This window comes from Coturnix japonica, chromosome Z (assembly GCF_054131305.1).
Source record: "Coturnix japonica strain WE chromosome Z, WE-NBRP24, whole genome shotgun sequence".
In the NCBI taxonomy this organism is placed as follows: domain Eukaryota; kingdom Metazoa; phylum Chordata; class Aves; order Galliformes; family Phasianidae; genus Coturnix; species Coturnix japonica.
Window position 1 is genome coordinate 18,743,040 of NC_140702.1, and position 15,318 is coordinate 18,758,357.

General features: G+C 54.0%; 2 protein-coding genes across 2 annotated transcripts; both read right to left on the reverse strand.

Annotated features, from left to right (window-relative positions):
• Positions 1 to 3,429, reverse strand: LOC146753773 (uncharacterized). The gene is made up of 9 exons (XM_085530410.1): positions 3,228 to 3,429; positions 2,832 to 2,923; positions 2,643 to 2,744; positions 2,260 to 2,384; positions 1,926 to 2,088; positions 1,728 to 1,834; positions 1,399 to 1,512; positions 1,129 to 1,247; positions 1 to 967 (listed from the first exon to the last, which is right to left on the reverse strand). Exons 1-9 carry the CDS (start codon positions 3,427 to 3,429, stop codon positions 156 to 158), a joined length of 1,836 nt encoding a protein of 611 aa, XP_085386536.1. The 3' UTR covers positions 1 to 155.
• A 6,009-nt stretch (positions 3,430 to 9,438) lies between these two features.
• LOC146753774 (E3 ubiquitin-protein ligase PHF7-like) lies at positions 9,439 to 13,813 on the reverse strand. Its single transcript, XM_085530411.1, has 9 exons — positions 12,687 to 13,813; positions 12,291 to 12,382; positions 12,102 to 12,203; positions 11,719 to 11,843; positions 11,385 to 11,547; positions 11,187 to 11,293; positions 10,858 to 10,971; positions 10,588 to 10,706; positions 9,439 to 10,426 (listed from the first exon to the last, which is right to left on the reverse strand). The coding sequence occupies exons 1-9, from the start codon at positions 12,736 to 12,738 to the stop codon at positions 9,615 to 9,617; spliced, it is 1,686 nt and encodes a 561-aa protein (XP_085386537.1). The 5' UTR covers positions 12,739 to 13,813; the 3' UTR covers positions 9,439 to 9,614.
• Between the last annotated feature and the right edge of the window lie 1,505 nt (positions 13,814 to 15,318).

Sequence of the window (15,318 nt, forward strand, 5' to 3'; positions counted from 1 at the left end):
GATAACAATTGTGACAGGGCGATGGGACACGACTGCTTTCACACAGTCTTTGGGACTGGTTGTGGGGACATCTTCTCTGACGATGGTGACTGTGGGGGTGTTGTCTCTGATGCTGGACCCGGGAGCAGCTTTGTGCCCGGTGCTATCTTCCAGGTTTATTTTCTTCGCCGCTTGGAAGCACAACCATCACGGGACGATGGGACGCGGCTGCTTCTGCGCCGTCGCTGGGACTGGCTGTGGCGGCGCCTTCTGTGCTGTGGGACGCGGGAGCGGCTCCGTGCCCGGGCTGGTCCCCGCTGCCTGGACCGGCTCCCTCGGCCTCCTCGGGGCCGGCTGCGGGAATCTGAAGCGCGACGCCCCACTGGGGATCGGCTTCGAGTGTGGGCCCGCCCTCGCTGCCTGGATTGTCGCCTGCGTGCTGGCAGCGGGGAAGCCCTTGAGGACCTCGATGGTGCCGGTGTGGCCGAGGTGCGGGCGCTGCTCTGAGCACCTCGGGCTGTCGTACGGCTGCTGCCACGACATCTTCGGGGCTGACTTTGGGGGCCCGAGGCCCGGCCTTGCAACGGGGAGCGGCTTCTTGTGCGGCCGGTCCCACGCTGCCTGGGATGCCTCCTGGGTGCAGCTGCCGGGGTGGTTCTGGAGGACCGTGCTGTCCTCTGTCTGCTGGGGCTCTGGGAACAGGTCTGGGCACCTGCAGCTGGTGCCCGTCTCCTCCCACCACGTCCTTGGCGCTGCTCAGATGTGTCCTGCTCCTCAGAGAAAAGTGCCTGGCTGGCCCTCTGCTCTGCTGCAGGCTCTCTGGGCTGCTCGTTGAGCTCAGGCAGCTCGGAGCTGCAGGACGGCTCTGTTGCTGCCTGGCTGATGGGTCCAGACCTGGTGTTTTCAGATTCAGAAATGTCATGGGGTAGCACTGCTACCATGAAGATGGGAGCGCGGGGGGAGTCAAGCTCATTCTCGGAGCTGGAATCTGTAAGGAGAGACGGGAAGGTCAGCAGGAGGAACCTGCAGCCCCAGGGCAGGACAGGCTGCCATCCACCATGGGACAGAGACTGTGGCAGGGTCACCCTGAGCACGCACCGCCAGGCCTTGCCTCGACCCAGCCCAGCGGCACAGGGCTCTGCCTCTTACCAGAATCCACGCCAGCGCAGGAGTCGCACTCCCAGTTGTCAGCACTGCTGGACCAGAAGGCGCACCACCAGTGTATGCCTTTTGAGGCACAGGACCTGCAGAGAAACAGCTCCCAGGGCCTGGGGAAGCAAACAGGTTGCGGCTGTGAGGATAAAGCGAACTGAGGCAGGGAGCAGCCGGCGCAGCTCTACTGTTCAGTCCTTGCTCCACCGGCCTGTGATGAGGCTGAGATCCCATGCCGAGCCCCAGAGGACTGCAGAGGTCACTCACCCGTCGTATGCTGCCTCATGCCTGCCTCCTGGGTGATAGCAGTCGCTGGCATCGCAGTGCCTGTACCTTTCCCACAGCGACTGGTATGCCTCGTCATCCCACCAAGATGGCCGTCTGCCAGAGAAGAGAGGGAATCTGGTGAGTCTCCGGTGGCCCAGGTGTGAGGCAGATGCAGGGCATCCCTGCTCATCCACCTTGAGCTCATTCCCAGCTCCTCCCTGAAGCTGACAGCAACGCTCGCAGGATGGAAGCAGACTGGGCCTACCAGGGCAGTTCCTGGGCAGGCACAGCAACTGAGAGTCTGTGGAGCTGGGCAGAAGTACACCAACCTGACTGGGATTTGGATCCCCAGCATGGCCATTTGGGAACGGAATCGCGCTTTTGCTCTGCAGACGGGGCAGAAGAAGAGCATGGTGCCAGCGTGCATGGCCTGTTTCTGCAGGAGAAGCACAAGCAGCGTGAGTGTGAGCAGGGCTGGGTGCTGCTGAGCACTGGCCATAGCCACTGGGCAAGGGTAGGGCTCTTACCCTGATGCAGCCCCGGTGGAACCAGGCCTGTTTGCACACTGGGCACACCATGGTGTGGTAAGATGTTCTCTCTTCCACAGGCTCCAGGCAGATGACACAGACTGTGTTCTGGGATGGAGCTGCCTCGTCTGCCTGCTGAGGGCAGTGCTCCCAGCAGAAGGACCTGGGCAGGAGGAGAGAAGGGATGGGCACGGTGAGAAGTGCTGTGAGGAGGACAGAGAACCAGGAAGGAGAGCCAGGCCTGGGCTCTGTCTCTGACAGGATGCTGAGAGCTGTTGCGGCGGGTTCCTTCCTGGGAGGGAAAGCAGCTTGGCTGCTGCTGACAGCCTCTTACCTGTGATCCCCAAAGTACTGGGTGATGCATTCTCCGTCCTCGGCGCAGGGCAGATGGAAGCTGCGCTTACAGCCTGCCTCCGCACAGCTGATGGAAGCTCCCCTTCCCCGACAGACAAAGCAGCGCTGAAAAGAGCAGAGCAGCCCCCATCAGCGGTGGGCCCAGGGCCTCTGCGGCCAGCCCCACTTCTCCAGCCAGGGTGCAGGGCGTGGGCACCACTGCCTCACACTCTGCACAGCCACCTGGCAGACAAGTCTTGTCTGCTCCAGTGGGCATTTGTCCTGGAGCCAGCTAGAAGGGCTGTAGTCGCTTTCTTTGTGTCCAGGGGAAGCCAGTGTGGGCCTCCGCCAGCACCAAGCTCCCCACTGTGTTCAGGTCCTCACCTTCTTGTCAGCCTGCTGGATTGTGCGCTGGACGGCATCAAGGGGGAAGCCAGAAATTCCCCCCACTGGGCGTCTCCTTTTCAAAAGGTTGTTGGCAAAGAACTATGGGAGAGACAAGAGGGGGATCTCATGAGGCCAGAAAGGAAAGGAGCATCCGTGGCAGGAGCCCTAGCTCTTGAGGAAACTCACCAAGCAGAAGCGGTGGGCACAGAGCCCACCATTGACAAATGTCTGCCCGCAGATATCCGGGTCGACCTGTGCCTGGCGGCACAGCATGCACACTGCGGAGGAAGGAGAGAGCAACCGTGAGCAGTGGTGAGCACCTGGCAGGGCTTGGTATCCCTGGAAGACATCCCCAGGGCCTGATCCGTGCCTGCTGTGCCAGCTGAGGGGCAGGGCTGGAGGGGGTGGAGGGGAAGGCTGCTTTGCAGGGCCAGCAGTGCAACCCAAGGTGGTCCCCATGGCCAAGGAGCAGAAGGGTCCTGCTGAGGTGCTGGGAAGCCCCTGCCTGCCCCTTCACCCCCTCCCAGTCTCAGGCAGACCCCCAGCAGTGGGAAGCCATGCGCAGGGATACGGTGCTCTCACCTGGATCCCCAGAGCTGGGGGCCTTCTTATTCCCTCTGGACATGTTTGGCATTGACAGTGAGAAACAAGAGAACCAGCGCTCTCTCCACACCTCACCAAGCCGCACTGAGCACAGCCCCAGCCCAGTAGCCTTAGCTCTGCTCCCAGCCCCGCGTGTCACAATGGCCGCTCCCTGCCACCACTGTGACATCGCGGTTACCATGGTGTATGGGCTGATTTGTCCCAGTTCCATGACTAACGGGGTAGATCTGTACGTCCGGGTAGGGGAATCAGGGAAACAGGGTAGAGAGATGGGGCTCCTCAAAAATAACAGTGGAAACGATCCGAGGAGAAACAACTCTACCATGCAGTATAATACAGTACAAGCCGAACTGCAGCTAACAAATTCTCTCAGATATAATAAGAGTGTCCAAAATTGAAGGCCTTCCTCTAGCGCTGAGACGTGCATTTGGGTTGAGCAGCAGGGAGGAGAGCCTGGTTGCGTGACCGCGCCAGGGGCTTTATCTCCTCTCTGAACACAAAGTCCTTTTGGGGTGTGCAGTTCTTCTCTTCTGGGACAGGTACCCAGAACAGGAGAATGAACTCTTTATCTCTCAGTGCACCACATGATGTTACGGTGTGGAATACTGATAACCCAAAATCATAAAACCATGACACATGGTCACCACCTCAGAGGGCTGAGGGTGCAGCACTCATGTGGGAGGGACGGCGGCTCATGTGGACAGTGCAGAGTGCAGGGCCCAATGCTGCCAGGAGCAGGAAGGATGGCCTCCCTCAGGCCTTTCTCATCGCACCCATACTGGGATGCCCCAGCAGAGAGAGTCTAGTGTATGTCTGTACGTCAACAGCCCAGCTGGCATTTCTAGTGCGTGTGCTGACCAACCCTCTATGGCCTGAATGTGACAGGACAAGGGCGAGAACAGTTTAGTCTGGAGAAAAGAGGAGGTCAGGGCAACTGCCAGAAGGAATTCCTCACTCAGAGCGCGCTGAGGCTCTGGCACAGCTGCCAGAGAAAATGTGGGTGACCATACCTGGAAGCTCTCCAGACCAGGCTGGACAGAGCCCTGTTTAACCTGACCTGCTGGGTGGCAGCACTCCTGTGGCAGGCACTTGGGGATGGGTGGGTTTTATGATCCTGTTGGGGTACGAAGTTGTCTTCGTAAGGATTTATGAGCGCATACAGTAGTTCTGAGTAGACAGAGTGTTCTAGAATAGCTGAGTTATGGCTGGTAGGTTAAGAGTTAGTGAGCAGGGGGTTTAGGTAGGTGTGTGTATAGGTCCTCTCGCATGCATCGGGTTTTGCATAGCAGGTGTATGTGTCTGCGTGGGAATTAGGATGGTATATAAGGAGTGTGACACAGCAGCAAATGGAGAGAAGACCTCATGGCATCCATGGCTGTGTCTCTCTCCACCAGATGGTAGAGGTCCCGGCATAAGTTGGGTCAATTGGCAGTTATGTCATGATCCTTTCTTATCCAAGAATTCACACATCGAAGTTTCAACCATTATACAATTCTCCAAGGCAAAGTGGCATAGCCAGGGCATGATTCCGTTCAAGTCCACATCAAAAATGTGTCAGGAAAACTTCTGAGGTTTGCTTTCTTTGACCCACTAGCAATGGTCACCATGCCACACACAGGAGAGGAGCTGTCCCTTGACAAGGGCTGTAGTCCTGGTATCACACTGGAACATTCCTGCTCATCCAGCCTAACCCAGTTTCCATCATCTCCATGAAAGTGAGGCCAACATTGATGGGAGAACCCCTCACGTTTAAGGAACCTGCCTTTGTGGAGATGTTCAAGGAATTGCATCTCCTTGGAGATGATGTCCAGAATAAGTAGTTCCAGCACTTTCTCGGGGATGGATGTGAGTCCTTCTTCCTGAGCTTTTTGTAGACTGGAATGACATTGGCTATCCTCCAGTCTTCAGGCATCTCTCCTGTTCTCCATGACATGATGATAGACAGCTGGGCTGTAAGCGCACACTGCTGGCTCATGTCCATCTTCTCTTCTTCCATGACCCCCAAGTCCTTCTCTGAAGGGCTGCTCTCAAAATCCTCCCCCAGCCTACTGCCCCCCTGTCACGGATATAGATCAATCTAGATAGTTCCGTGACAGAAAGACACGCCAGTTTGCAGCATCATTACATCGATTCATATTCAGGTTTTCAAAGGGATAATCAACTAGCAAGGAATAACTACCTCTCAGGACAGTCAGCATCTTCTACTTGTGCAAATGACTCTACAGAACTGTATTTTGCACTTGCACAGAATTTTCTCAAAATTTCATTAAACTGAATACCCTTTTGACCAAGCGCTAAGAAGATCAGTGTCCACGGTTTTTAGAATGTCCCGTTAGCAATTCAAGGGCACTTAGAGTTACAGCCACTTCTGCAGGGCCAAAAGAAAATCGTACTTCCTCTTGTGAAACATTTATACCTCTAATATATAATGGTTCAAATTCAGTCTGTTGAGAATGATAATGATTTCTTTCCTATGAAAGGTCCAGTTCAAGGTGAATCAATTCCAGCATATTCACTGCAGCTCAAGGATTCTCAAAGCACAACAGGGACTACCACAGCCTTCTGCCCTGTTTGCCCCCATATATCTCACGAGGCAATGTAGTGAAATTTCAAGATGTGCAAAGGCAGTTCCAGACACAAGGTAGCTCTCACCACATATAACTCAAGCACCCTTTCAGCCTGGAAGTTACTTTTGTGTAGCAAGAGGGAAGATCTATACAATTCCTTGTAACCTTCCATGTTCTCATGTCAGTGGTTATCAAATCAAGAGAGCTTTTATGCTCAGTTAGCAGTTATTTAGCCCAAAGAAAATTATTCTCTAATGGGCTTTGGTTAATAGCATATCTCAGCTAACAGGTCAGAATAGTTCCTTTTATATACGAGGTTTCAGGTCATCTGATATGCCCAACAATTTTGGAGCATTTATTTCTCAACTCCTCCATTCATTTACTTTGTATCTTTGCAGTGAAGGTCTCAAAGCATTTGCCAGCCTCCCTCGTATTCATTTATGTTATAGTTATTTAAAGGCATTTTAGCTTAACAGGGTTCCAGTTCTTTCATTTCAGCTTCGTCTTATACACAGGAAAGAATAAAAATGTTTTTCTTGCCAGAGCTAATGCAATAAATAGTTAAATGGAAGAAAAAATATATACCCAATACTACGTACACTGCAATGAACTCAATAAATAAATTAATAAATATTATAATAATAATAAAACACATCAAAAAACTTCTATAAGTTCAGCAAAGAACAACTGTCAGAATAATATAAGTCATGGCACCCTGAATGGCCATGGAAATGATGTGTGGCAGTAACCTGTGAGACTTTACATTGCTCAGGACAGCATTCTTTCCGAAGGTCCTTTGAGCAAGACAAATAATGAATATCCCAGCTAAAACACTATTGGGGCAGAGGACAAGTGGCTGATATGTGCCTTATTTTGAAAGAAAGTGAGTTGTGGGAAGGCAGACATTTAATCTCCATCCTTCCTCTCTTAAACCTCTGCCTCTAAACAACAAATGGAGAAAAAAATAAACCAAGAAGAAGAGAAAGAAGGGAACAAGCCCGATGATAAGTAAGTAAAAGAGTGAATTTCAAAAACCACCAAGGTTGGAAAAGACCTAAAAGATCATCCAGTTCACCTATTACCGATAGCTCCCATCTAGCCCAACTCCTTTGCTATGACCAGGCACATCTACAGATGGATCAGGATGCTCAGAGCCTGCTGCAGTCTGACCTTCACCGTCTCCAGGAATAGGCCATCCATAGTTTCTGTAGGCAACCTGTTCTTTATTGTAAAAAGCCTTTTTCTTCCTTATATCCTACCTAAATCTCCCCTCTTTAAATTTGAAACTCTTTCCCTTTGTCCTATCACAAAAGACTCTGCTAGAGAGTCCATTACCTTCTTTCTTACAGCCCCCCATTGGATACTGAAAGGCCACTCTCAGGTCACCTTGGAGCCTTCTCTTCTCCAGGCTGAACAGCCCCAGCTCTCTCAGCCTGTCCTCACAGGGGAGGTGTTCCACTCCTTGGATCGTTTCTGTGTCCCTCCTCTGGATGTGCTCCAAGAGGCCCACATCTCTCCTGTACTAAGGACTCCATATCTGGGTACAGCACTCCAGGCGAGCTCTCATCAGTGCATCTCTCTCTTATTTTACTTGATTTATTAGCCTCAGTTTCAGTTAGAATGTATTTTACTTTTTTTCTCTTGCATTCCGATATCACAGTTAGTAAAATAAATGTTCCTCCATAGATCATTTCCGCTGCTCTGTTTGTTTCCTTGAGCCCAGCTCCCATCTCCCTACCATTTCCCCCTTTTTTTCCCCTTCCCGTTTTCGGGGGCCCATGTTCCACTGCCGCCCTGTCACGGAGCAAGACTGATCTAGAGAACTCCGTGACACTGTCACCAGTGAGAACAGTCTGGCAGCTTTTGCCGCAATCACTTTTCAGGTATTTTAGGAGAGCAATAAAGGTGCTGAGGTATCACTGACGCTTGAGTGGCACCGTGTTGGGCGTGTGCGTGAAGGGCGAACGGTCTGGGAAGTTGGCCCCTGGGAACGACACGTGCTTGTGTGTTTTTGTCTTTTATTCTACTAAAAGCTGTGACAGCCCGGCTAGTGGCGCCGGGGGCGCCGCCTCTTGCGGGGCGGAGGAGCGCGCTGGGCGCTGCCGGCCCTCCTCTTGGTGGGGCGCCGGGATCCTGTGCCGAGGGCCCCGCTGGACGTGCCGGGGAGCTCCTCCGCGTCGGGACCCCCGGAGCTGCCGGAGGGCGCGGCGCTGGGGGCGGCGGGATCCTGCGGGGAGGAGACGGGACCGGACGGGGCAGCGGGGCCGTCCTCGTGCTCCGGGGCAGCGCCGGGGTCTTCAGAGCCGTTCTCCTGCTCCTGGGCAGCGCCGGGGTCTTCGAGGCCCCGCATCCTCCAGGCCTCCTGGCCGCACCGGCTCTCGATGGTTCTGACGAGGCCGTCGATGAGCGGTGCGGTGATGGGTCCCAGGGCGTGCTCTATGCACTGCACCAGGGTGTCCCTGTCCGGCCCCACCTGTCGTTAAGCTGTGCTAGCTGTCTTGGATCACACACTCATTCCTCATATGATCAAGCCCGTCATCCAGGAGAATCTGTTCAGTGATCTTCCCAGGCACAGATGTGAGACACACCAGCCTGTAGTTCCCCAGGTCCTCCTTGCTCCCTTTCTTGTTTCTTCCTCCAGTCATCCGGGACTTCACCTGACAGCCACGACTTTTCAAATATGATTTACTGCCCTGGTCCCTACCTAGAGGGTTTAGGGATGTACCTCTGGCGGAGTCAGAGAAACTTCTCTCTGCTCACAGCAAGTGATGGAGCCTCCTGGCACCAACAGGGCAGACTGACGGACACACATTCCTGGGCTGCTCTGAGGCTCTGAGTTAATTTTCGTCTGTATTTCTTTATCTCCCTGAGCAAAACACTCCATTTATGCAGTGTAAAACCCAACGCCTGCTTCTGTCCTGTCTCCATCTGGTGACAGCTGCACAGCTCATGCTGAACTGAGAGCTGCGGGGAGCTTCTCAGAACCTCACTGACACTAGCAATGAAACTGGGTTGAGGATTAGAGTCTGAATTTTGTAGTTTATTCCTTTCTGTCCATCTTAGCAAAAACAGTCTTTGCATGGGATTTAGACAAATAGCCAGCCGCAGCAGGCCAGCAATGGGAAGGTCCCCATGGGTGATGGAATGCCCTTCAGAGCTCTGTCAGAATGGAAAGGGCCTCAAGAATCAGGATACACAGAAATATACAAATAGAGGAAAAACAGATTTGGGTAGTTTCCAACAGAACACGGTGGTGCACTGAAGAATGAAACCAACATGTGGTGTGTATACTCTTTCTTCCTCAGATAGTTGCCACTGCTTTGTTTTAGGCCTGTCTCCCATCTCCCTACTCTTCCCTGATTTTTCCCTTTCCCGGGATGCGGGTTTGTGGATCTCCCATCCATGTTAGTCATGGGAATGGGCTGAACTGGCCTGTAAACTGCTGACATCCCTCTGATGTCTCCCCCTATTTTTAAGGCCGGTGGGCCTGTGGGCTTGCAGCCCCCCTTCATGGACACAGATCTAAAGATAACTCCATCTGGGATGGTGCTCAGCTCCTAACACTGCCCATCATAGGACAAGAAGAGAGGAATGAAGCCAATATTTGGGGAATATTTTAAAGGTTTATTTTTTGGTCTAATTGGGATAACAATTGTGACAGGGCGATGGGACACGACTGCTTTCACACAGTCTTTGGGACTGGTTGTGGGGACATCTTCTCTGACGATGGTGACTGTGGGGGTGTTGTCTCTGATGCTGGACCCGGGAGCAGCTTTGTGCCCGGGGCTATCTTCCAGGTTTATTTTCTTCGCCGCTTGGAAGCACAACCATCACGGGAGGATGGGACGCGGCTGCTTCTGCGCCGTCGCTGGGACTGGCTGTGGCGGCGCCTTCTGTGCTGTGGGACGCGGGAGCGGCTCCGTGCCCGGGCTGGTCCCCGCTGCCTGGACCGGCTCCCTCGGCCTCCTCGGGGCCGGCTGCGGGAATCTGAAGCGCGACGCCCCACTGGGGATCGGCTTCGAGTGTGGGCCCGCCCTCGCTGCCTGGATTGTCGCCTGCGTGCTGGCAGCGGGGAAGCCCTGGAGGACCTCGATGGTGCCGGTGTGGCCGAGGTGCGGGTGCTGCTCTGAGCAGCTCGGGCTGTCGTACGGCTGCTGCCACGACATCTTCGGGGCTGACTTTGGGGGCCCGAGGCCCGGCCTTGCAACGGGGAGCGGCTTCTTGTGCGGCCGGTCCCACGCTGCCTGGGATGCCTTCTAGGGGCAGCTGCCGGGGTGGTTCTGGAGGACCGTGCTGTCCTCCGTCTGCTGGGGCTCTGGGAACAGGTCTGGGCACCTGCAGCTGGTGCCCGTCTCCTCCCACCATGTCCTTGGTGCTGCTCAGATGTGTCCTGCTCCTCAGAGAAAAGTGCCTGGCTGGCCCTCTGCTCTGGTGCAGGCTCTCTGGGCTGCTCGTTGAGCTCAGGCAGCTCGGAGCTGCAGGACGGCTCTGTTGCTGCCTGGCTGATGGGTCCAGACCTGGTGTTTCCAGGTTCTGAAATGTCGTGGGGTAGCACTGCTACCATGAAGATGGGAGTGCTGGAGGAGTCAAGCTCAGTCTCGGAGCTGGAATCTGTAAGGAGAGACGGGAAGGTCAGCAGGAGGAACCTGCAGCCCCAGGGCAGGACAGGCTGCCATCCACCATGGGACAGAGACTGTGGCAGGGTCACCCTGAGCACGCACCGCCAGGCCTTGCCTCGACCCAGCCCAGCGGCACAGGGCTCTGCCTCTTACCAGAATCCACGCCAGCGCAGGAGTCGCACTCCCAGTTGTCAGCACTGCTGGACCAGAAGGCGCACCACCAGTGTATGCCTTTTGAGGCACAGGACCTGCAGAGAAACAGCTCCCAGGGCCTGGGGAAGCAAACAGGTTGCGGCTGTGAGGATAAAGCGAACTGAGGCAGGGAGCAGCCGGCGCAGCTCTACTGTTCAGTCCTTGCTCCACCGGCCTGTGATGAGGCTGAGATCCCATGCCGAGCCCCAGAGGACTGCAGAGGTCACTCACCCGTCGTATGCTGCCTCATGCCTGCCTCCTGGGTGATAGCAGTCGCTGGCATCGCAGTGCCTGTACCTTTCCCACAGCGACTGGTATGCCTCGTCATCCCACCAAGATGGCCGTCTGCCAGAGAAGAGAGGGAATCTGATGAGTCTCCGGTGGCCCAGGTGTGAGGCAGATGCAGGGCATCCCTGCTCATCCACCTTGAGCTCATTCCCAGCTTCTCCCTGAAGCTGACAGCAATGCTCACAGGATGGAAGCAGATTGGGCCTACCAGGGCAGTTCCTGGGCAGGCACAGCAACTGAGAGTCTGTGGAGCTGGGCAGAAGTACACCAACCTGACTGGGATTTGGATCCCCAGCATGGCCATTTGGGAACGGAATCGCGCTTTTGCTCTGCAGACGGGGCAGAAGAAGAGCATGGTGCCAGCGTGCATGGCCTGTTTCTGCAGGAGAAGCACAAGCAGCGTGACTGTGAGAAGGGCTGGGTGCTGCTGAGCACTGGCCATAGCCACTGGGCAAGGGTAGGGCTCTTACCCTGATGCAGCCCCGGTGGAACCAGGCCTGTTTGCACACTGGGCACACCATGGTGTGGTACGATGTTCTCTCTCCCACAGGCTCCAGGCAGATGACACAGACTGTGTTCTGGGATGGAGCTGCCTCGTCTGCCTGCTGAGGGCAGTGCTCCCAGCAGAAGGACCTGGGCAGGAGGAGAGAAGGGATGGGCACGGTGAGAAGTGCTGTGAGGAGGACAGAGAACCAGGAAGGAGAGCCAGGCCTGGGCTCTGTCTCTGACAGGATGCTGAGAGCTGTTGCAGCGGGTTCCTTCCTGGGAGGGAAAGCAGCTTGGCTGCTGCTGACAGCCTCTTACCTGTGATCCCCAAAGTACTGGGTGATGCATTCTCCGTCCTCGGCGCAGGGCAGATGGAAGCTGCGCTTACAGCCTGCCTCCGCACAGCTGATGGAAGCCCCCCTTCCCCGACAGACAAAGCAGAGCTGAAAAGAGCAGAGCAGCCCCCATCAGCGATGGGCCCAGGGCCTCTGCGGCCAGCCCCACTTCTCCAGCCAGGGTGCAGGGCGTGGGCACCACTGCCTCACACTCTGCACAGCCACCAGGCAGACAAGTCTTGTCTGCTCCAGTGGGCATTTGTCCTGGAGCCAGCTAGAAGGGCTGCAGTCGCTTTCTTTGTGTCCAGGGGAAGCCAGTGTGGGCCTCTGCCAGCACCAAGCTCCCCACTGTGTTCAGGTCCTCACCTTCTTGTCAGCCTGCTGGATTGTGCGCTGGACGGCATCAAGGGGGAAGCCAGAAATTCCCCCCACTGGGCGTCTCCTTTTCAAAAGGTTGTTGGCAAAGAACTATGGGAGAGAGAAGAGGGGGATCTCATGAGGCCAGAAAGGAAAGGAGCATCCGTGGCAGGAGCCCTAGCTCTTGAGGAAACTCACCAAGCAGAAGCGGTGGGCACAGAGCCCACCATTGACAAATGTCTGCCCGCAGATATCCGGGTCGACCTGTGCCTGGCGGCACAGCATGCACACTGCGGAGGAAGGAGAGAGCAACCGTGAGCAGTGGTGAGCACCTGGCAGGGCTTGGTATCCCTGGAAGTTGTCCCCAGGGCCTGATCCGTGCCTGCTGTGCCAGCTGAGGGGCAGGGCTGGAAGGGGTGGAGGGGAAGGCTGCTTTGCAGGGCCAGCAGTGCAACCCAAGCTGGGCCCCATGGCCAAGGAGCAGAAGGGTCCTGCTGAGGTGCTGGGAAGCCCCTGCCTGCCCCTTCACCCCCTCCCAGTCTCAGGCAGACCCCCAGCAGTGGGAAGCCATGCGCAGGGATATAGTGCTCTCACCTGGATCCCCAGAGCTGGGGGCCTTCTTATTCCCTCTGGACATGTTTGGCATTGACAGTGAGAAACAAGAGAATCAGCGCTCTCTCCACACCTCACCAAGCCGCACTGAGCACGGCCCCAGCCCAGTAGCCTTAGCTCTGCTCCCAGCCCCGCGTGTCACAATGGCCGCTCCCTGCCACCACTGTGACATCGCGGTTACCATGGTGTATGGGCTGATTTGTCCCAGTTCCATGACTAACGGGGTAGATCTGTACGTCCGGGTAGGGGGATCAGGGAAACAGGGTAGAGAGATGGGGCTCCTCAAAAATAACAGTGGAAACGATCCGAGGAGAAACAACTCTACCATGCAGTATAATACAGTACAAGCTGAACTGCAGCTAATAAATGCTCTCAGATATAATAAGAGTGTCCAAAATTGAAGGCCTTCCTCTAGCGCTGAGACGTGCATTTGGGTTGAGCAGCAGGGAGGTGAGCCTGGTTGCGTGACCTTGCCAGGGGCTTTATCTCCTCTCTGAACACAAAGTCCTTTTGGGGTGTGCAGTTCTTCTCTTCTGGGACTGGTACCCAGAACAGGAGAATGAACTCTTTAACTCTCAGTGCACCGCATGATGTTACAGTGTGGAATACTGATAACCCAAAATCATAAAACCATGACACATGGTCACCACCTCAGAGGGCTGTACTTTCCTTTTGTAATTGGCTGTACTTTCCTTTTCATTCCAGTCCACCTTTTATGCATTACAATTGACACTAATACATAGAAGTTTTATTTTCTTTGATTAAATCAACTCCACTTATATATTTCCTCTGTTTCTTCACCAATAAACTGTAGTGATTTTTCACTAGTGTGTTACACAGAAACTGGGTTTGTCATTCTCCTTGCTTCAGGAATGTCTGGTCAGTCTTTCCCATTCCTCTTCTGTAATCACGATCCTAATGTTTTTCAGAAATATCTTCCATTCTCAGTCTGGATATATATTTCTTCCTGAGTGTCACACCCCACCTCTGGGATGGGGGAATTAGTCGAATTCATGAATCCCCTCAGACTGGATTGAGATGGAATAACACGGACCATGTCCAAACATGAACTTTCAAGAGAAATCCTTATAGAACCACGATCCAGTATGTGTTGGGCCTCTCAGAGGTATATCTATCTAAGCTGTGCAGCTTTATGGGAAATCAAAGTAAATCCCGAGTTACTTACCAGCTTTTGGGAAGCCTTGCCTTAGCAACTTCAGGAGGAAAGAAAGAAAAACAGTTGGGTGAAGGCTGGGGGAGAGAATTCACCAGTTCTGGATCCAGCATCTGACCTGCCAGTGGGGGTGTCAGGTGTGGAGAGAAGGAGCCTCCCATAGACTTGTGTGAACCCCTATTTATATGTCCCAGTGCCTGGACTTCTAGAGCCTTCTCTTGCCCCAGTTCCAGGACTGGGACACCTGTCAAATCAAGTGAAGTGACACCAGGTACTCTCCTGTGGCTTAAGAGTTTCTCATGGTGTTATATAGACTCAGTACACTTGGGCTAGTCCCTCACTCTGAGGAGACCAGTTTACACTGGTGGTCACCTGAGGAATCAAAGTGCCTCCCATCCTATGAAGATCAAGCATAAGGCCACTTTCAGAGCTTTGGACATATCCCCAAGACCTGAGAAGATCCATCCCAGAGTCCATAAGGAATCAAAAGATGGAGTTGATAAGCCACTCTCTACCAGACTTAAAAAGCTGCCAAGAAGTCCCCACTGACAAGAAAATGGAACACTGCACCCATTTTTAAAAAGTTAATTAAGAAGGACAGTGACCGAGTCCTGTCCCCTGGCAGTGTGTTTAGCATAGAATCATAGAATCATACAATCACAAGGTTGGAAAGGACCTACAAGATCAACCCAGTGATCCGGCTTATCCAGATCCCTCTGAAGGGCCTCCCTACCCTCAGGCAGATCAGAACTACCTCCCAGCTTGGTGTCATCTGCAAACTTACTGAGGGTACACTCAATCCCCTCATCTAGGTCATCAGTGAAGATATTAAACAAGATGGGCCCCAGTACTGATCCATGGGGGACACCACTTGTAATGGGTCACCAGCTGGTCTTAACTCCATTAACCACTACCCACTGGGCACAGCCCTGTAGCCAGTTCCTTGTCCAAAGAAGGGTAGACCTGTCCAGGCCGCGGGCAGCCAGTTTCCCCAGGAGAACACCATGAGACACTGTGTCAAAGGCTTTGCTGAAATCTAGGTAGACTACACCAACAGCCTTCCCCTCATCTTCCAGTCTGGTCACCCAGTTGTAGAAGAGTGAGCCATGTGTATGACATAAATGATAGGGAATAAGAGGTGGACACTGGTTTTGACCGGGACAGAGTTAAACCACATCACTGTAGCTGGCATGTTGCTGTGTTTTGGACATACTAGGAAAACAATGTTCATAACACACCAATGTTTCAGTTGTTGCAGAGCAGTGCATTACAGAGTCAAGCATGTATCAGCTTCTCAGGCTGCCCAGTAAGTAGGAGCTGGGGGTCCTGGGAAGAGACAGAACCAGGACAGCTGACCCAAAAAAGCCAACGGGATATTCCATATCCTATGGGTATCATCAGTGGGTGGTGACTGATTGCATTGTGCCAACCGTGATCCAG